Below are 22,710 nucleotides of genomic sequence, written 5' to 3'. Positions count from 1 at the left end.
ACACCTAACATATGTTCTATTTTGTTGTTTATAATTTCTCTGTGTTTTGAATAGCTATTAACTTGTTTTTGAGTCTGCTAATTCTTTTCTTTTGCTGTTAAACCATCCAACAAATTCCTCTGTTTCACATATTATATTCTGCAGTTCTAGAATGTCAGTATGATCATTTTTATAGATTATAATTCTGTTTTGAAGTATTTTATATTTTAATCCACTTTCTCTGTTCTCCCTCTGTTGTCTTTAATATGTAATCATAATTACTTTGAAGCCCTCACAGACCAAGACCAATATGTAGATCCCTTATAAGTCTGTGTATTTCTGTGGACTGCTTTGTCTCTTGATTATTAATCACTTTCCCTGCTTCATGTACCTACTAATTTAGCTTCGTATGATTGATATTGTGAGCGTAATGTAGAGCAGCAGATAGCAAACTGTGACCCATGGGCCAAATCCAGCCTGGTGGCTATTATTGTGTGGCCCATGAAGCTGAGAATGGATTTTACATTTTTACAGGTTTTTGGTTTTGTTGTTTTTTTTTTTTAAAGAAGATGTTGGAGGGTAGGAGTTTATTAATTAATTAATTTATTTTGCTGTGTTGGGTCTTCGTTTCTGTGCGAGAGCTTTCTCTAGTTGCGGCAAGTGGGGGCCACTCTTCATCGCGCTGCGCGGGCCTCTCACTATCGCGGCCTCTCTTGTTGCGGAGTGCAGGCTCTAGATGCACAGGCTCAGTAGTTGTGGCTCACGGGCCTAGTTGCTCCATGGCATGTGGGATCTTCCCAGACCAGGGCTCGAACCTGTGTCCCCTGCATTAGCAGGCAGACTCTCAACCACTGGGCCACCAGGGAAGCCCGGTTTTGTTGTTTTTTAAGAGAATGTGCAACAGAGACTATTTATGGCCTTCAAAACCTAAACGTATTTACCTGCTGGTAATTATAATTATAGTACACTATGTGGCTTAGCAGTGAATTACCTTGCATAATCACAAAAAGGTAAACAATGAAGTCAATTAAGGAAGAAAGTGCTAACTGCCTCTGTCATAACCCGTTTTCTTGTTTATTTATTTATTTTGGCTGTGCCAGGTCTCAGTTATGGCATGCAGGATCTAGGTTCCCTGACCAGGCATCGAACCTGGGCTCCCTGAATTGGGAGCCCGGAGGCTCACGCACTGGACCACCAAGGAAGTCCCTGTCATAACCCATTTTCTATCATTTCTTTATAATAAAACTTCAATATTGTTTGGGATAGCAACAGGAATATAAAATCCCAGCCCTGCAGCCCAAATGAGGGCCTGTGACTAAATTTTGGTCAATAAAATGTAACTAGAAGCTGCAGGGTATAACTTTTAAGCAAAGCTCCTTAAGCTTGGGAAGGAAACGCACAGGTGCCGTTTGTGCTTCTCCACCCTCCCCCTCTCTGCTCCCCAGCGCTCCTCCCCTTCCCTCCCTGCCTCCACCTGCCTGAAAACTGACCTAACTGCTAGGGGCCTAACAGCTATCCTGGACTGTGAAGTGGTCTTACAGAGAGCCATGCTCTCAGAAGAGTGAAGGGAAGAACACGGAACCTGGTTCCCTGATAACTGTGAAGTTGCTATCCCATTTCTTGGACTGTCTGTTTCTAGAATTCTTTTATGTGAGAGGAAAATGAACTTTAGCTCATTTAAGTTACTGTTATTTCCAGTTTCTTTTACTAGAGCCAAATGTAATTCTGATACATAGAAAATTTAACTAAAAATTATGACCTAAGAATTTGAGGAGGGGGAGTGAGGGCATAAAATAGACTAAAAATTAAATTAAATTAAATTAAATTTAAAAAATTGAAACCTGCATAATAGGAAGTCAAGAGATAATGTCCAAAACAGAAAATATAAACTGAAACTGAAAACGGAAGAGGCAATGCACGTGATTTTCTCTTTACTTTGCTCTATTAATTATTCAAGGAAGAGTGTTGAAGTCTTTAACTATAATTGTATAATTGAACACTTGTATATTTCTCTCTTCAATTGTTCAATTATAGTTTAAGACTTCAACACTCTTCCTTGAATAATTACATTAGGTTCACTTCATGTATTTGTATTACTTAACCTTTTTTGTTGTATTACCCATTTTTTCTTGGTTATTTGACTCTTTTATCTGTTATTTTATCTTGGTTATTTGACTCTTTTATCATTATGTAGCGTCCCTCTTTATTTCTGGTGATTTTCTCGTTCTGACATATGTTTTGATAGTACAGTCCATCTTGCATTTGAGTAGTGTTTGCATGTGATATCTCTTTTCATTGTTTTTGCTATCTGTGTACTTTTTTTTTTTTTTTTTTTTGGTACGTGGGCCTCTTACTGCTGTGGCCTCTCCCGTTGCGGGGCACAGGCTCCGGACACACAGGCCCAGCGGCCATGGCTCATGGGCCCAGCCGCTCCGCGGCATCCGTGGGATCTTCCCGGACCGGGGCACGAATCCGTGTCCCCTGCATCGGCAGGCGGACTCTCAACCACTGCGCCACCAGGGAAGCCCTCTGTGTACATTTTTTTTTCCCACAGTACGTGGGCCTCTCACTGTTGTGGCCTCTCCCGTTGCGGAGCACAGGCTCCGGACGCGGAGGCTCAGCCACCATGGCTCATGGGCCCAGCCGCTCTGCGGCATGTGGGATCTTCTCGGACCAGGGCACGAACCCGTGTCCCCTGCATCGGCAGGCGGACTCTCAACCACTGCACCACCAGGGAAGCCCTGTGTACATTTTTATATTAAAGTGGATTTCTTATAGACAGCATATAGTTGGGTCTTTTTAAAAAAAATACAATATTGTGATAGTCAATTTCTTTTAATGAAATTACTGAATTCCAACGTTTAATTTAGTCCTTCCATTTTTAAACTTTCCATATGTCCCTCTCTTTTATTTGTTCCTTTGTTCCTTCTTTCCTGCCTTTGGATTATTTGAATATGTTTAGTATTCCATTTTAATGTATCTGTTGGCTTCTTTTGTTTGTTGCTTTTTTGAGGTTGCTCTAGGGATTATAATATATATACCTATTATTACAGTCTACTTAGAGTTCATCTTTTACTACTTTAACTAAACCTGGACTTTCATTTATATAGTTCCCTGTTCTCACCCCTCCTTTTTGGTTATGGTTGTGGTATGTAATACTTTTATATAGAATGAAAACTCCTTAGACATAAATTTTGCTCTCAATATTAAAGCATATTTTAAATAATTTAGCAGGAGAAAATAGTCTATTGTATTTACCCAGATATTTACCATTCATTTTGGTTGAAGTTCCAGATTTCCCTCCAGTATCATTTCTGTTCAGTGAAGAACTTCCTTAGCATTTCTTTGAGAGCAAGTTTTCTGGCAATAAATTCTCTTAATTTTCCTTTATGTGAGAATGCTTTGAGTTGCCTGCTTTCATACCTGAAGGATATTTTCAGTGGATGTAGAATTCTGGGTTGCTAGCTTTTTTCTTTCAGTACTTCAAATATGTAGTTCAACTGTTTTGTGACTTCCAGTTTCTGATTCAAACTCTGCATTCATTCAAATAATTGTTTCCCTATGTGAAACGTGTTACCTTTTTTTGCGGTCTCCTTTAAGATTTTAAAAAATTTATTTTTAGTTTTTGGCAGCTTGCTTTTGACAGGTCTGAGCATGGTTTTATTTAACTGAGATTTTTTGAATCTTTAAATCTATTCCACCAAATTTGGGTACTTTTCTGCCATTACCTTTTCAGTTATTTCTCTCTTTTTTTTGTGGTACGCGGGCCTTTCACTGTTGTGGCCTCTCCCGTTGCAGAGCACAGGCTGCGGACGCACAGGCTCAGCGGCCATGGCTCACAGGCTCAGCCGCTCCGCGGCATGTGGGATCCTCCCAGACCGGGGCATGAACCCGTGTCCCCTGCATCAGCAGGCGGACCCTCAACCACTGTGCCACCAGGGAAGCCCTCAGTTACTTCTTATGTACCATTTTCTTTCTCGTTTCCTTCAGGAACTCCAAAAATGTGAATTTTAATTTTGTCCTATAGGTCCTGAGTCTCTGTTCATTTTTTATAAACTTTCTCTCTCTTTATTTCAGATTAGATATTTTGTTCATTTACTTTCAAATTGACTGACTCACCAATTATCTTCCTTCTGCTATTTAGCCCATTTGGTGAGATTTTTATTTTAGATTCTGTATTTTTCAGTTCTAAAATTTCCATTTTACTCTTTTTTAATAGTTTCTATGTTTTGCTGAGAATTTCTATATATTCCTTCATTTTAAGAGTGCTTGCCTTCCTTACTTATGGAGGATGGTTATAATACCTGTGTTAAAGTCTTTGCCTGATAATTCCAACATCTGAATCATCTCAAAGTGTTTGTCAGTTGACTGCCTTTTCCCTTGAAAATTGTTCGGTTTTTCCTGGTTCTTAGTGTATCAAGTAATTTTTATTGTCCCTTGGACATTTTGGAATGTTATGTTGTGAGACTATGTGCCCTGTTAAAATCCATCCTATGATGTTGATTTTGTTGTTGCTGTTGTTATTTAGTGGGAGACTAACCTGGTTCTCAAATTCTGTCTCACGTTTTCTGGGCAGTGGTTCCAATGTCAATTCAGTTTTCAAAGCCTCTGCTATGCTGCTTGGGTCTGATCGTTGCCAGCAGTATTCGACGGTTAGTTTGAAGCTTGCATTGTAGTTCAGTTCTCAGAGTCATTGCTGTGTTTCTTTGGGGGTATTCTGCATATGTACAGTTTTGGCATGAGCCCAGGGCTTGTGTCAATTTATAATCTCCTGTACTTTGCAGGCTTTTCCTCCACACTCTCTGGCTCCCAGCAGCCACTTTTCACAGTTACTCTAGCCAGAAGGACGAGGTTCTCTGAGTTTTAGCCTTCTGTATTGCTGTGTAGGCCTTCAGGATTGGGGCTGCCTTAGGGTGCAATGCTGAGAGACGAGGAAAGAAAAAACCAAAACCAAACAGAGACTACTCCCTACTCTTCCACAGACCAGGTACCTTTTTTCTGGTTCTCCTGTGCAAAGAGGTGGGTGTCCTCTTAGGGTTTCAGTTCCCCCAGTGTCATCACCAGGGCTGGGCCTTTCTGGGACTGGGGCGCTCCCCTGGGGAAGGTTGGTGGACACCTCTCCCCCCCAAGTTGATAGGGCTCCTTTTCTGGTCCTCTTACCAGAAAATTCTGTTTCCCTGTCTCTCTTGCTGCCTGTGCTCACTGTGCATTTCTCTAGTGCAGCCCATCTTGGAGTCAAAGCAGAGGTACAGAAAGTTAAAGGAAAGAAAACATAGAAAGTTCACCATACTTCAATCTGTGATTTCTTTTTTCTCTCTATACCACCTGCTATAATTTACTGCTTGGATTTCTCATATAACTGCTTTTTGTAATTTTATCTGGAGTCTTAGTTGTAATCACTGGGAAAAGCAGCCTCTAGTGTGCTTGTGTCATACTGGTATACACTGGGAACTGAAGATAAGTCTTTTTTTTTTACTACATTATACCAAAGTAAGTTTTTCTTTGGTAGTTGTGCAGGATCCTTCCTACTCACTTAGTTGTTTCTGTACAGTGACACCTGACTGTCCTGTCAGCTTCTCATCTGTAGAAATTCTCTGAGAACTTATTAGTATGTTCTCCATCTTTCAACTTTCTTAACCTAGATACCCTGTGAATATGCTTTTATTTTTAATAGTTTTGAGTAATATTTAGGATATATTTCTGCAGACACAGGTTTTTTTCATGTATCCTACTTAATATTGCATTGGATAATTTTACTGGAATATGGCTCTCAATTGTAGCTTTGAATTAATACCTGTCAAGTGATAACTAATCTTTCTTATAGGTGCTGTATAGTCTCTCAGAGCTTTCACATCTGTTTTTGGCCCTTTTTTTACAATGTGGTACAGCAATTATTTCTTTTATACGGACAGAGAATTCAAACCCAGGGATTTTGTGCCTTGCTTATAACTACATGCCAAGTAAGTGGTAGAACTAAGGCTAGAATCCTGGTCTTTGACTGTTCACACTGGTGTTTTATTTTTCACACCATCTGCTATCAGTTGAACAGTCTTCTGTTGCTTCTCCTTGTGATCAGTGACACAAATTTAAAATGTATTGAAAGTGTGGTCATGAAAGGTTGGAGATAAGTAGCCTCTGGTGCTGTTTTTCTTACATTTTTATATTTTATAAGACTTTAATGGTGAGGGCTTCCCTGGTGGCACAGTGGTTAAGAATCCGCCTGCCAGTGCAGGGGACAGGGGTTTGAGCCCTGGTTCGGGAAGATCCCACAATGCTGCGGAGCAACTAAGTCCGTGCGCCACAACTACTGAGCCTGCGCTCTAGAGCCCGTGAGCCATAACTACTGAAGCCCGCATGCCTAGAGCCCGTGCTCCACAACAAGAGAAGCCACCGCAGTGAGAAGCCACGCACCACAACGAAGAGTAGCCCCTGCTTGCCGCAACTAGAGAAAGCCCACACACAGCAGCGAAGACCCAGCACAGCCAAAAGTAAATTAAGAAAGAAAAAAAAGCGTCTTGCTCCTTAAAAAAAAAAAAAAGAATTTAATGGTGAGTTCTTAAGGAAGACTTACTGGAAGTTCACATTGCCTGCCCCACACCTCAATTTCATAGGTCTGTTGGGGCTCAGGAATCTGTATTTTAAATGCGTACACAAGGTGGTACTGATGCATGTAGTCTGGCCTTGCAGAGAAACAGTTGGGAGGGATGGAGATTGTGTGGCCTCATTAACATTCTATTATTAGCCATTCGTCATAGAGCACATTTTCTTGTTTGTTCACTGCATATACTAAATGGGACAGAATCAAAATTCATGTTAAATCCCAGCCATATTATACTTCTTTTTGCCATCACTCATAGAGTAGGGTTTTCTGTTTAGTATTTTTCTAAAACTGAATGAGAAACTAATCTGTAGTTTTTCAAGGGTAGTCTTTAGTAAGAGGTTTTGAGCCCAAATCCAGAACTGTAAATGTACCTCTTTAACAGTGATTTTCAAATAGGACTGATTTGGCAATGTCACAGCATTCTGGGTTGTTTAAGTTGGGTGGGAGCTACTGGCATCTAGTGGGTAGCAACCAGGAACACTGCTAAATGTCCTAAAATGGACAGGACTGTCGTCCTCCCCCAACCCCCCACAATGAAGAATTATCTGACAAAAAAATGTCAACAGTGCCAAGGTTGGTTGAGAAAACTATACCCTAAAGTTAATGTTTAATAAATACTTTTTGATGAATACATTAATTTTTAAAGAATCTTCTCTTAGCAGCAATTTTCTACCAGTTAGGAGTTTTAACTTTTTTTTTTTAAACACTTTATTTATTTATTTGGCTGCTCCGGGTCTTTAGTTGCAGCATGTGAACTCTTAGTTGCGGCATGCGGGATCTAGTTCCCTGGCCAGGGGTTGAACCCGGGCCCCCTGCATTGGGAGTATGGAATCTTAGCCACTGGACCACTAGCAAAGTCCCAGGAGTTTTTACTTTTGAAAGTTGAAAGAGTTAAAACATTTTGTTTTATCCCTAAAAACACCCGCATACACAAACGTTTGCTTCCTAAGTTGATAGTTTGCGTTGTGCATTTGCATATTAATCATACTGTATAAATGGGAATGGCTAAATTAAGACAGATCGATGTGCAAATCTGTCATCTCCCTGTGAAAAAATCTATTTGAGTTCAGCTTTTAAAGAAGGCAAAATAGGAAAGTAGAATGTTTCAGGTATTAATTTTGAAGTAGGGGGTTTCTAATAGGCAAAGAGTAAAATTTGCAAGTTTTGTGCGCATCAGCAGTACATGAGAGTTCCCATTGGGCCATTTAAAAAAAAATTTTTTAAAATTTTTGCGGTATGCGGGCCTCTCACTGCTGTGGCCTCTCCTGTTGCGGAGCACAGGCTCCGGATGCGCAGAGCCCAGCCGCTCCGCGGCACGTGGGATCTTCCCGGACCGGGGCACGAACCCGCGTCCCCTGCATCGGCAGGCGGACTCTCAACCACTGCACCACCAGGGAAGCCCTCCCATTGGGCCATCTAATTGCTAGTTTTCCTTGGATAAACAGAAAAATTTTACCAATTTGAATGAATATGAACTGTTATTTCTTTGAGGGTTTTGGTAGTGTGTGAGGGGTAAAAATAACTTTTTATTTGAAGTATAGTATACATACAATAGAAATCAAATCTTAAATAAATGTAAGATTGGGACTTCCCTGGCAGTCCAGTGATTAAGACTGCGCTTCCACTGCAGGGGGCGCGGGTTCGATCCCTTGTCGGGAACTAAGATCCCACACGCCACACAGCGTGGCAATAAATGAATGAATGAATGAATGTAAGATTGATAAGGATCGCAAAGTGCAGTACTTCGTGAAACCACCATTGGCTCCAGTTGTAGAGTATCACCAATACCTTAGAAGGGTCCCTGTACTTCCTCCTTGTTAGTATGCATTCTTTGCCTAAAGTAGTCACTGCTCTGACATCTGTCACCACAGATGAGTTTGTTTTTTGAACGTAGTTAGGATAAACCATATGAATTGTTACATATATAGGCCATCATGTTAACAGCAGCTTCATTTCGGGTTAAACATAAACATCTCTTTTCTTCCTCACTGCCCTATAGTACTCCATCTGTGGTGGCTAGTCTCCGAAGACAGAACCCCACCTCCTGCTGTTCACACCCGTGCAGTGTCCCTCACCCTTGAATCTTGCCTAGTCTTTGGGACTCCCAGGAAAAAGAAGCCTTCTACCTTCTAGATGGATCTCTTAGGACTCCCCTTCTGGAACAGTTCATCTCAGACTCTAGCTGTTGTGCTGTGAGAAGTCCATCCCATATGGAGAGGCCATGTACAGAGGCTCTCTGGTTAACAGCTGTAGCTGATCGTCCGGCCAGCCGTCTGCATCAGTTTTCAGCCACGCAAGTGGGCTGTCTTGTATGTCAGGTCCAGTCAGACTTCAGGACTTTAATAGCTGCCATCTAACTGCAGTCAAAAGTGAGAACCAAAGCTGGGCTCAGTCAAGCCACCGAAGCATGAGAGATATTAATACTTAAAAAAAAAATTTGGGTGTGTATTAGCAATGGATAGTGAGACATCACTTCATTAGTGTATGAAAATTTATCAAATTTACCCTTGGTTTTTTCATAGTTTAGGGCTGCTATGAATACTGCAGCTCTAAACAGTTCTCGTACATGTGTATATTTGTGTATATAGGTACTTCTGTTGGGCAGATATCTAAGAGTGGAAATCTGGATCAAGTGTTATGAAACAGTTTTCCAAAGTGGTTATATGTATGTACATTTTCACCAGCAGTTTATGAGATTTACATTTGCTCCACATTCACACCAACACTTGGCATTTAACTTTTTTTTAGCCATTCTGGTGCTTGTGTTATAGTATCTCATTGTGACTTTTCCTTCTACTAATGAATTTTTCCGACATTTGAAGAATAATATCACTCTCACGGCTCTTGCAGAGAATAAGATTCATAACTCATTTTACGATACCAGCATAACTCTCATGTTAACAGCTAATAATCATTATACAAAAAAGGAATATTATAGACCAGTCTGTCATGAACAAGAATTATAAAATTTCCACACACACACACACACACTGTCATATAAATGTGTTAATACCAGGTGAGGTTTATTCAAAGAATGAGATGTAAAATAAAGGAGATAAACCATATCATTTTCTTCAGTGTATAAAACAAACAAAAAACAACAAAACAAAACAAAACTTAGTGCACTAGAAATAGAGAAGAATTTCTGTTAACTTATGAAGGGTATTTACAAATATCCTAAAGCAGACATCATACCTAGAAATGAAATACTGAAAATTTACCCCTGAAACTGGAAACAAGACAAGAATGTCCACTATCACCACTTCATTCTGTGTTTTATATATTTGTGTGTTTTTTTCCATATAATTATTGATTATTTAGGTTTCTAGCTCTTACCTCACTCTGTAGTTCATCAGTAATTTGGTTTCCCTTTGCTAAAGTTTCCTATGAAGGAAGATTTATCAGTTTTTCCTTATAGGGCCTTTCAGCTTTTTATACTATGTATTTTTTAACATCTTTATTGAGATATAATTCACATTTAAAATATACAGTTCATTCTTTTTAAGTGTATAATTCAGTGGGTTTTGGGGTATATTTTTTGGTATTTACAATATTTTTAAATATTGTAATATACATACAAAACATAAAATTTATTACCACTTTAACCATTTTTAAGTGTATAGTTAAGTGGCATTAATTACATTCACACTGTTGTTCAGTCATTACCACTGTCTATTCCAAAACTTTTTCATCACTCCCAACAGAAGTTTTGTAACCATTAAGCAATAACTCCCCATTTTCCCTGACCCCAAAATCTGTGAATTTGCCTGTTCCAGATATCTCATATAAGTAGAACTATACAATATTTGCTGTTTTTGGAAGAATGTCTGCTTGAACCCCTTGCTCATTTTGTAATTATCTGCCTTTTATTGTTGAGTTGTAAGAATTCTTTTTATATTCTGGATTCAAGTCACTTATCAGGTATACAATTTGCAAATTTTTTCTCCCGTTCCATAGGTTGTCTTTTCACTTTCTTAATGGTATCCTTTGAAACACAAAAGTTTTAATCTTTGATGAATTATACTTTATCCTTTTTTCTTTTGTCACATGTGCTTTTGGTATCATATCTAAAATACCATTGCCTGGTCCATGATCACAAAGATTGTTTTTCCTCTAAGACTTCTTTAGTTCTAGCTATTAATTTGAGGGCTGTGGTTCATTTGGAGTTCATTTTTTATTTTTTTTTTATAGGGGTCCAATTTCATTATTTTGCATGTAGATATCCAGTTTTCCCTACACCATTTTTTGAAAAGACAGTTCATTCCCATTTAAATTCTTGATACCCTTATCACAAACCAATTCACTATACTCTCTTCTATTCCAATGTCTATCCTTACGTGAGTACCCTTTTGTTTTGATTTCTGTAGTTTCATTGTTTTAAAATTGGGAATTGTGTTCTCCAACATTTTGTCCTTCTTTTTCAAGGTTGTTTTGGTACATACACATTTAAGGTTGCTGTGTCTCACTGGTGGACTGACCCTTTTGTCATTATATAATGTCCTCTTTGTCTCTAGCATTTTTTTCCTCTGAGGCTTACTTTATCTAACATCAGTATAGGCACTCCTCCTCTCTTTTGGTTAATGTTTACATGGTATGTCTTTTCTATCATTTACTTTCAACCTACCTATATTTTTATATTTGGAGTTTCTTGGAGACAGCATATAACTGGGTCATTTTTAAAATGTGCTCTCTACCAATCTGTCTGAGTCCTGGTTGAAAATTGATTTCCTCCAGAGAAGACTTTTATTTGCTTTTGCCAGTCACCTGGGGGCACCATCATCCCAGGGCCACGTTTAAGTTTATTGTTTAACTTGGGGTTCTCAGGCCACATTGTAGCTGAATTCTGACCAGATAGGCGAGTTTTATTTTTACTTTTTTATTTCTTGTTTTGTTTTTCTGTGCTATTCTGCATGGCATGACTTTTTTGTTCTTCACTTTTACTCTGTAAGTATAGCCAATATAAAGTTTGTGGGTCTCTTGTTATATTTCCATCTTGGAGAGAACCTGGTATCACTTCTGATTCCTATGTATCCTGTGGTCAAAGTAGAAGCTAGAAAATTTAAGGGCTAGAAACTGACTTTAACATTTCTGAATAGCTAGGCTTCCTGATTTCACTTTGTTTTGGATCTTTGTTTCTACCTTTTTAAAAAATACTAGCTCAGGGCTCTCCTGGTGGTGCAGTGGGTGGTGCAGTGGGCCCCCCAATGCAGGGGGCCCGGGTTCCATACCTGGTCGGGGAACTAGACTAAGAATTCCACACGCCACAACTAAAATCCTGTGTGCTGCAACTTAAGACTCGGCGCAGCCTAATAAATAAATAAATAAGCAAACAAACACACATACATACATACTAGCTCAGTAACAGATTAAAACAAAAAATTTTCTGAAAGTTTTTACCTAGTAATTTAGCTGCATTTCTATGGATTTTTCTAGAATTTATAATCTACTCTACTACCAGAAATAGAAGTCATATTTATGTATTATTTGCACAGAAAGTTTTTATTTCATAGTCACATATTCTGATGGTGTGTTCTCATCCAAGGAGGTGATCAAAGGCTACACTCTACTAGGAGTCTGAAGAGGTTCACTGTTAGGAGTCGTTACATGCCTTTGGCCTGAACATTGTGGAAGTAGCTCCTGCAGCCTTCTAAACCTTCTGACCTGACTAATCTGTTACATAATTGGATTTTTTTCTTATGTGAAAATACTTGTTGTTTTCATCTTCAGGAGAGCATCTTTAGAAATAAGGAATCTCAGAGCCACAAGGGAGCTCAGAGATCATCTAATCCAGTTGTTCAGACATTTTAAAAAAAGAAATCCTTTGTATCACTATGTCAATATACCTGAAACTAATATAACGTTGTATGTCAATTATACTTCAATTAAAAAAAGTATGGAATCCTTTCTTCCCCCGTGATGACACACACGCACGCACACACGTCTGTGTAAGTGTGGTGAGTGTAATGGGTCAGTTATAGTTACTGTGGTTGAATCGGGAAGCTCAAATTTGCCTTTCTTGGACTCTTCTCCCTCAACGCACCAGCCCCTAACCCTGAGTACACTCACTGAGCAGCCCTAAACACTGCACAGGATAGTTCTGTAACTCCTGACCTAGTCTATCCCGTAAGGTAAAGCTGGCCAAGTAGAAACGAAATTCACCCAAGACTACATACTCACTGGCCAAATAAGGACTTGGCCTGACCGTTTGCTATTTGCATTTTACCATTCTACTCTCGGGAGTACTTACCCTGCCGCAGGTCTATAGGGAGGCTGCTTAGCGTTTCCTGCAAACCTTTCTCTATCACAGCTGTCCTGTGGTTGGTCTGCAACAAGAATCTCGGTTTTGCCTGGCAGTTGTTATTGACTTAAAGTTCTGATGGTAAACCTAAATAAGTTCTGTCAGGGACAGCCTCTTCATCTTTAGAGGAACTATTTCCAGTGAGTTCGTTTCTCTGCAGATGTACTTGTGTGTTTTAGAGATTCCCTCAAATGCCTTGTTCTCTAACTGGACCTCTTGTGAAGTAAGAAAAACTGAAGGACCAGGAATGCTTGCAAAGGGACTTGAAAACCAATATACTTAAAAAAAATTTTCTGTAGACTATTTTACCATTCACTCATTCAGCTAACCAAATATTTGTTGATTGCCTTCTTTGGCAGTACTGTTCTGCCTACTAGGGATTTTGGTACATGTCAGGTGTTCTCTGTTAGCTGTTCTCTTGCTCTTTCTTCTGACCCTGGGTAGTTTCATCTGCTTCATGGCTTCAGTATTTGTTTTACTTTCTGTGATTGAGGTATATAGTCTTTGCCCTATGAGGGAGGCCTCCAACTTCTTGGCCATACCATCCTGTGATTTAAAATTTGTAACAAAGAATTGGAATGCATGAGAAATGCTGGCAACTTCCCCGTCCTGCAGAGATGCCATAACCCTTGACTGGGATGTGAGGGTAGAGGGATTCCCAATTTCCTGGCCACACTTTTCTGGAGCAGAGATTACATAGTGTTGGTCTGGGCGGAAGAGAGAGGAAGTGGATGATGGCTCAAGTGCCATGGACTCTCACTATTTTTACCAAGATTTAGTAGACTGTCTTGAATAAATGCTGTTTTGTACCCTTAGGACAGTTCCCCAAGACTTTAAATTCTTGGGTTTTTAAATTATTTTCACCAGCAATAGTTGTTTTGCTGGGGAGCAGGTCCATGGCACTGCTTTCTGGGCATCACTAGGAGATTGACTCTTGAGCACTAAACCAGCCTTGTACCTCTGGAAATTCCATTTAGTGATTCTGTATCATCCTTTTGAGATACTGCTCAATTCAATCTGCTAATATTTTATTAAGGAATTTTACGTCTATGGTCCTGTGAAGGATATTTGTAGTTTTTTTTTTTAATACTTTCTTTGTCCAGCTTTGATATCAGGGTTATCCTGGTTTCATAGAGTGAATTGATTGAGTAGATTAGGTAGATTTGTTCTTAATTCTTGATTAAATGTTTCCTAGAATTTTCCAGTGAAAGCATCAGGTCCAGGAGATTTCATTTTGGGGGAGGTTTTTTTTTTTAAAGTATTTCGTAAGTATCTATTTCATATTGGGTGAATTTTAGTATGTTTTTAGGAGTCTGAAGAGGTTCACTGTTAGGGGTTGTTACATGCCTTTGGCCTGAACATTGTGGAAGTAGCTCCTGCAGCCTTCTAAACCTTCTGACCTGACTAATCTGTTACATAATCCAGCTTCTTGAGGAATTAGTTTATTTCATCCATGTTGTCAGGTTTATCTGTGTAGATTTGTTTCTACCATTTACTTACCTTGTAAATGTTTTTGGAGTGTGTAGTAAAATCCTGTTATAGCTCTGTAGCTGGTCATTTGTGTCTCATCTCTTTTCATTACTCTTGCTATAAGTTTGTCAACTTTATTGATTTTCCAAAGAACCAGATTTCCATAGATTTCTGCTCTTACCTATATTGCTCCCTTCCTTCTGTTTATTTTGCTGTTTTTCTGGTTTTCATTAGGAGGGAGTTTAGACTATGGATTTGAGACCTTTCCTTCCCCCCCCCCCCCGAGTCCTCTTTATCCCATAGGTTATTTAGAAATGGGTCTTTTTTTCTCCCAGGTGTTTAGTTTCTAAATTTTTCTTCCTGTCTTTCTGTTACTGTTTTCTATTTTGATTTAATTATGGTTATAGACCATGCTCTATATGATTTCAGTTTTCAATTTAGTAAGGTTTGTTTTATGACCCCGGATATGATCTGCCTTATGGATGTTCCATGGACACTTGAAAAGAATGGGTATTCTGTTGTTGAGTAGAGTGTCCTATAAATGTCAGTTGGATCCTGTTAATGTATCATTGAGTTCTATATTCTTGCTGATTTTCTGTTTAATAATTCTAGCAATTGCTTAATTGTTGACATCTCTAGTTATACTTACGCCTTTTCTATTTTCTACTTCCCATTCTGTTAATTTTTGTTTCATTAATTTTCCAGCTGTGTTCTTTAGTGTGAGAACATTTTGTAATGTCCTTTTTTCCCTTGGTAAAGTTACTTGCTCTCAAGCCTACTTTTTAAAATTAATGTTTACATGGTATATCTTTTTCTATATCCCTTTACTTTCAAAACTCACGTATATATTAATATATTTGAAGTAAATTTCTTTTAGATAGTATATAGTTGGATCATGGTTTTTTCCCTACTCTGTCAATCTCAGCCTTTTAGGATAAGCGACAAGGTCCTACTCTATAGCACAGGGAACTATTCAACATCCTATGATAAACCATAACAGAAAAGAATATTAAAAAAAGAATGTATATATATGTATAACTGAATCACTTTGCTGTGCATCAGAAATTAACATAACATTGTAAATCAACTATACCTCAGTTAAAAAAACTGCCTTTTAATTCATGTATTTGGACCATATATTATACTTTCCTGTAATTATTATTATGTTAGAGTCTAAGTTTGCCATTTTATTACTTTGTTTGTTATGGTTTTCATTTGTTTCCTTTTTCCTGCCTTTCTAATAGATTATGTGAACATTTGCTAAATTTCATTTTTATTTATTTTAGTGTTTTTGAGTAACTCTTTGGGTAGGTTTTTTTTTTGTTTGATTTTGGGGTGTTTTATTTTTGGTGGTTGCTCTTGTTATTACATTTTACATATATAAATTATCATAGAATATTGGTAACAACATTTTACCTTGAATGACGTATAAAAAACTTACCTACCTTTAGGTACTTTTTCCTTCCCACCTTCATAATTGTCTCAATTTTTTTCTGTACACACATTTGGCAGCATATCAGATAAAGTTCAATTTTTTGCTTTAACCATCAAACATAATTTAATTTAATACTGAAGAGGATAGGCTTTTATTATTTTCCTCAGTTTCTCCCATTTCATTGCTCTTCCTTCTTTTCTGTTTTTCCAAGTTTCTTTATGTTATTATTTCCTTTCTGGTTGGAGAACTTCTTTTAGGCATTCTTTTAGTGGTAGTCTATTGGTGACAAATTCCCTTAACTTTTCTTTTTTTCTGAGAATGTCGTTATTTACCCTTCATTGCTATGCAATATTTTCTGTTAACAGCGAATTCTGGGTTGATAGTTCTTCTCATTTAGCACCTAGAAAATGTTGTACCATTTCCTTCTGGTCTTACGGTTGCAGATGAGAAATCTATTCTAATTGAATTGTCACTCCCTATAGGTAAATTCTTTTTTCTAGTTGCTTTCAAGATTTTTTCCTCTTTGCTTTGTTTTCAGTAGTTTGATTATGATGTATCTTGGGTGGATTTGTTTGGATTCATTTTGATTGAGGTTCACTTGGATTCTTGAATCTGTGTTTTTGCTTTCTGCTAAATTTGTGAAAATCTCAGCGAATGTTTCCTCAAATATTTTGTCATCCTGAAGCTCTTTCTCTTCTCTCTTAGGGACTCCAGTGCCATGACTGTTATACCTTTTTTTGTTGTCCCACAGGTCTCTGAGGCTCTGGTCATTTTTTTTTTTAGTTTAACTTCTCTGTCGTTTAGATTGGGGAATTTCTATCGATTTGTCTTGAAATTCATCGATTCTCTTCTTTCTCATCTTCGTTCTTCTATTGAGCACATCTAGTCAGTTTTCATTTCATGACTATGTTTTTTAGTTACATAATTTCTATTTGGTTCTTTTATATCTTCAGTTTTTTGCAAAATATTCTATTTTTCAAACAACCTTTATAATGGCTCATTGAAACATTTATATGATGGCTGCTTCAGAACACTTGTTAGGTAATTCCAACATCTGAGTCATGTCAGTGTTGGTGTCTGTTGATTGTTTTTTCTCATTCTAGTTGAGATTTTTCAGGTTATGATTGGTGATTTTAGGTAGTATCCTGGACATTTGGGGCAATGTATCATGAGACTCTGGATTATACTGAATCTTCTCTGTAGCAGGGAGTCACTCTGGTGTAGTATCCAGGTCCTGGCCTGCCTTTGTGGGTTGTGGTTCTAATAACAATCTGGTTTCCAGAACCTTTGCATTACTCTTTTGGTCTACTTCGTGTGTGTGTGTGTGTGTGTGTGTGTGTGTGTGTGTGTGTGTGTGTGTGTGTGTGTGTGTGTGTGTGTGTGTGTGTGTGTGTGTGTGTGTGTGTGTGTGTGTGTGTTTTATCCAGAGACCTTACTGAAAATTTTGCACGTATTCCACACTGTAATTGAGTTTTAAACCTTTGCTCTTTTAATTTTGGTCAGTTTCACTTGTGGTTCCTTATTTGGATTTTACTTCCAAGGTTTAACTGTCCCTTTTTCTACCTACCTCCTCTCCCAAATCCTCCTGTTTATTTCTGTTTGGCAGATGCCACCTGCTACCGCTGGGTGGTGGTGGGAGTGGAAATCTAGGCTTCCCTCTCAGCTTCTGCTGTCACCACTCCCATGGGGCCGTCTGAGCATTGCCTGTTACCGCTAGGCTGAGGTTCAGACTGCGCACTCAACTTCTGCTGATACCACCCCTGGGAGAGACTGTGTATTGCAGCGTGCTGTTGGCTGGCAGAGAGTAGAAGAGCAGGCTTCCCACTTGCTGCCAGCAGTACCAGGAGGCACATGGAACCCCAGGCCCCTGCTTGGTTTCCATGGCGCTGCTGGAGACGGGCTCAGTTTTTTTCCACTGGGTTTGGCAGGATTGGAGTCAGCATTGTTAGTAAGGTTTCTGTCCTGCATAGAGACTCTTTTCCTGGTCATTTGCTTGAGAAAGCAGGCTTTTTTGGTCTCTTTCCATCGGGCCTGTTGGTGTTTCTGGGTTGTAGGATTCTCCAGTACCAAGTCTATGGTATGTGTGAGGTAAAAAGAAAACTTGATTGAGAGTCTAGAAATAAACCCCTACATGTATGGTCAACAGATTTTCAACAAAGTTACCGGGAGCATTCGGTGGGGAAAGAATAGTTTCTTCAACCAGTGGTGCTTGGACAATTGGATATGCACATGCAAAAGAATGAAATTGCATTCCTACCTAGGTTCTATACCTACCATATACAAAGATAAACTCAAACAGGCTGAAGGAACTACATGTAACATTTAAAAGTATAAAACTTTTTGAAGAAAATATATGGTTAATTCTTTATAACCTTGGATTTAGCAATGAATTCTTAGATATGACACTGAAAGCACAAGCATCAAAAGAAAAACATGAATAAGTTGGGCTTCAGAAAAATTTAAAACTTCTGTGTATACAGGTAGTGATCAAGAAAGTGAAAAAACACCTATGAAAAGGGATAAAATATTTGCAAATCATATATCTGTTAAGGGCCTAGCATCTAGAATATAAAAAGAACTCAACACACAACAACGGAGAGATTATTAACCCACTTTAAAAAATGGGCAAAAGACTTTATTAGACATTTCTCCAAAGATATACAAATGGCCAACAAGCACATGAAAAAAATGCTCAGCATCATTAGTTATTATAGAAATGCAAATCAAAACCACAGTGAAGTACCACTTCATACCCAGTGGGATGGCTTTAATCAAAAGAATAGAAAATAACAAATGTTGGCAAGGATGTGGAGCAATTGGAACCCTCATGCATTGCTGGTGGGAACATCAAATGGTACAGCTGCTATGGAAAAGTGTTTGGTGGTTCCTCAAAAAGTTAAACAGAATTTGCATGTGATCCATTCATTCCACTTCTGTGTATATACCCAGAAGAACTGAGAGCAGATACTCAAACAGATAACTCGTACGCCTTTACCAAAAGGTGGAAGTATCTCGGGTGGCCCCAGCTGCAGTGGCTTGAAGCAGGATTTTGCTTCTCCAGCCGGAGATTGAAGTCAGGCCGTGGCAGTGAGAGCACTGAATCCTAGCCACTAGGCCAGTGGCCAGTGACAAGACCCTGGCCTGTCGGCTTTGTAGGAGTGAATTTCCACAAAGAGACAGAAAGTAATGAAACAAGTAAAGTGTTTATTAGAAGGAAAAAGGGTTCATGTGGATAGACACACAGATGGGCTTAGAGCAAGAGCTGTGCCCTTGTGGTAGTTTGAATCACTTTTATGGGGCATTTCTTCTGGGTTTCCTCTGGCCAGTCATCTTGCTTTGCCTGGCTCTTGAGTCCGTATTTGGTTTATCTCAGGGTCCTCCCCTGTGTGTGCATGCATCTCTTAGCCAAGGTGGATTCTAGCAAAGAGGCCTATGGGTAGGTTGACATCACCTACTATGGGTGGCGTCCCCTCCCCTTTTTGACTCCTGAGGAGCCGTTCTGCGCGTGTGTAGTCAGGAGGGTCTCTTTGACCTCGAGAATAAGGAATGGGGTATCTTTATCTCTTATCTGGTCAGGACTCAGCTCTTCTCTGCTCCCGCTATTATCTTTGTCTTGGAGTATCTGTCCACAGGGGACAGACTCCAGCTGCGCAGCCTGGGGCGCATCTATCTCCTGCCTCAGAAACAACAGTACCCAAAAGGTGGAAGCAACCCAAGTGTCCATCAACTGATAAACAAGTTGTGATATATTCATATAATGGAATATTATTTAACCATATAAAGGGATTAGATGTGGATACATGCTACAACATGGAACCTTGAAAACAATGCTGAGTGAAAGGAGCCAGACAGAAAAGGTCACATGTTCAATTCCATTTATATGAAATATTCACAATAAGTAAATCCATAGAGACAGAAAGCAGATGTGTGGTTGCCAGGGTCTGGGGCAGGAGATACTGTTCAGTGGATATGGTATAGTATTCTTTTGGTGTGATGAAAATGTTTTGGGACTAGGTAGAAATGATGGTTGCACAGTATTGTGAATGCACTAAATGCAGAAGGATTGCGCACTTTTAATGGTCAGTTTTACATTATGTGAATTTTACCTCAATAAAAAGAAATGGAAAGAAAACCCAAGGAGTTCCCTAGCCAGGCTGCTACTTTTATTTTTTTGGTACGCGGGCCTCTCACTGTTGTGGCCTCTCCCGTTGAGGGACGCGCAGGCTCAGCGGCCATGGCTCACGGGCCCAGCCGCTCCGTGGCATGTAGGATCCTCCCGGACCGGGGCACGAACCCGTGTCCCCTGCATCGGCAGGTGGACTCCCAACCACTACGCCACCAGGGAAGCCCCAGGCTGCTACTTTTATCTTTCAGAGTTTAAAAACAATTTTTCTGCATTTTGTTGTTGTTCGTTGGTTTCACTCAGCTGGAAGTATAGGGAGAAATGCATCTACTCCATCTTGTCTCTAGAAGAGTACCTTAGGCTCACCTTAGCAGCTTTTTAAAAAGACTAATGCTCCTTCTCCACCCTGGGCCAATTTAATGAGAATGGGAGACGGGTGGGGGAGGTGAGTTGCATCAGTACAAAAAATGTTCACAGGTTATTCAAATGGGGACCACCATTGTAAAGCATTGTTTGAGGCACATACTTCCTGCCATTGATGAGTTTTGGAAATAGCTATTTGACACACTGAGACGTGAAGGGAAGCTCTTTACAAGGAAGGTCGTTCTTTTGAACATTGTCATCTGCAGGTGTGAATTTTGAAATAGCTCTGACCATCTCACTAACAGCCTATGAATGTAGCTGACAGCAGGAATGTGGATTAGAGAGATGAAAGAAACCTGGTACTTGCTTACACCGTTCATCTACTGAACTAGCCAACTCTGGAGTCTGTCGTCTCTCTCTGCTTTCTGCCGTATGAAAAAAATACTTACGTCCTTATCGTTTCAGCTCTGAGTTTTGATTCTAACTTGTAGCTGGAAGCTACCAAACTATCATAGCTATTGAGAGGCGAAATTGGTGGAAAAATACACCACTGTTCGCTAATGTGTTTTCCTAGTATTTGTCTCATGTAAATAACACTGCACTGAATGTGCTGGGGTGTATAGCTGTTTCTCCCAAAGTTGGATTTTATTTTTCACTCAGGTTAGGATGACAGAAGTAGCCAATACTGTTACCGCTCTTGCTAATGTTTCCAAAGTGCTTTCCCAACAGATGATACCTGTCCACAATGTTAGCAGCGTTAGTTTTTTTTTTTAATTTAATTAATTTATTTTTTATACAGCAGATCCAGCATTAGGTATTTTTTATCTTACTAGATTTTACTTTTTGGATTGTTGTGTGTTCATGGTGTGTCATTATGGTTTCCCACTGTGATTTCTTTTATTGCTGAACATGTTAGCAGTTTCTCCATGTTTTCAGTGATTAGCTACATTTCTTTTTAGGAAAGTTCCAATCATGCCCTTTGTGCCACAGCTTGGTAGCTACGGGACTTAGGGAAGCCACAGCATGATGCCCACATGATAAAATTGGTGTGAGATGGAAAAGAGACCTTTTCCTAAAGTTCTCTGTATTCTTTGATAATTAGAATGTTATCAGTTTGCTGCACATAATTTTCACTGTTTTATTTCCCTTTTTGTGGCATTATCTATCTTATACACACAAATTTTAAATTGTACTTAGTCAAATATGTCACTTTCCAGCCATAATTTAAAGGTAAGAATAAGACAGTAAGACAAATGATATGGATACATACATGAGTTAATGTGCTAACAATATAAAATTACAAAAATGCCACGAGAATAGCCTAAAAGCAGAAGACATTTTCAAAGGCTTCCCTTATATCTTCATCTTTATTATGTACCCCTTGAACCAGTTTGCCCAGAGTCAGACTTTTCTAAGTACGATGTAACATGTGGAGTCTTTATTGCTCAACCAAGTCGTTGGCGTGGAACCAGTTGCCAACTTAATAAAAGAGGAGAGTCCAAGAGTTTCAAAATGTGAAAGGATGTAGCCTGTCAGTTTGATTTCCTGTTACTTTTCTTCCAGAAACATGATCAGGGGCAGGTTCTGTTGGAGATGGTCTTCAGGCACCTTGATTTGACTGAGCGTGACTATTTTGGTTTACAGCTGGCTGACGATTGCACAGATAACCCAGTAAGTGTAAGCTGCTGTTTTTCATTGCCATTGCAATTTTTCTCTCTTCATAATAAGTCCTTTCTGATTTATAATGTTCACTGTTTGAGTTTTTTAAAATTTTTAATTTGAACGATTACAGGTAATTCTTTTGCCTTTGAACTTCAGTTTCTTGATATTTTAATCTGTTGGGTTATTAAGGTTTTTCTAATCGTAAGTCAGTCTATAGATCGAGTGCCAGTTTCTTTCTCTACTTGTCTCAGACACTGAGAAGCAAATCTTGGAGAGAAAATGGGCATAAAGGTTAAAATGTTAACATTACAATATTGAAGTAAATACTTAATGTATCTTGAGTGTTACATAAATTAGCCTGCATTAAGATGAAATTAGTTTTTCATCTTAAAATTGTGAATTCTTTGTAAATTTATATGGTTATACAGTGAGGGTTTTTCACAAACGAATATGATATCCTTTTGCCTAGTACAGGAGAATGACTGTTTTGAAGGAAATGTTTTGTATAGTTGAGAAAAATTGGGAGGCTGAAGAAATGGTTCTCTGAATCAGTTCTTTAGAAATCAGTTTGTAAGGTCTTATATGGAAAATACGAGTAACGATTGGGAGGAAAGTAGGGCTTCTATCTCTTGCTCTCGTTTTTTCTCATGGTTACGTCCTAGGTCTCTGAAAGAATGGTTAGTGGAAAGTAAATGTGAAATGTTAAATATTACTTTTTCTTGGCATTACTTACTGATTTTGTATGAAAAACTGTGAAGATGAGGTGGATAAAATAAAGC

General features: G+C 38.9%; 1 protein-coding gene across 1 annotated transcript in view; it reads left to right on the top strand.

Moving 5' to 3' along the window:
- PTPN4 (protein tyrosine phosphatase non-receptor type 4) overlaps positions 1-22,710 on the top strand; it is a 170,757-nt gene that overhangs the window by 44,352 nt on the left and 103,695 nt on the right. The window contains exon 3 of the mRNA XM_060153152.1: positions 21,833-21,940. Coding sequence (XP_060009135.1) covers positions 21,833-21,940 — 108 coding nt within the window. The remainder of the gene's footprint in view (positions 1-21,832; positions 21,941-22,710) is intronic.

The sequence above is a fragment of the Lagenorhynchus albirostris genome, chromosome 6, assembly GCF_949774975.1.
Source record: "Lagenorhynchus albirostris chromosome 6, mLagAlb1.1, whole genome shotgun sequence".
Lineage (NCBI taxonomy): Eukaryota > Metazoa > Chordata > Mammalia > Artiodactyla > Delphinidae > Lagenorhynchus > Lagenorhynchus albirostris.
Note: the sequence above shows the minus strand (reverse complement) of the source record. Positions and strands in the feature narration are given on the sequence as shown.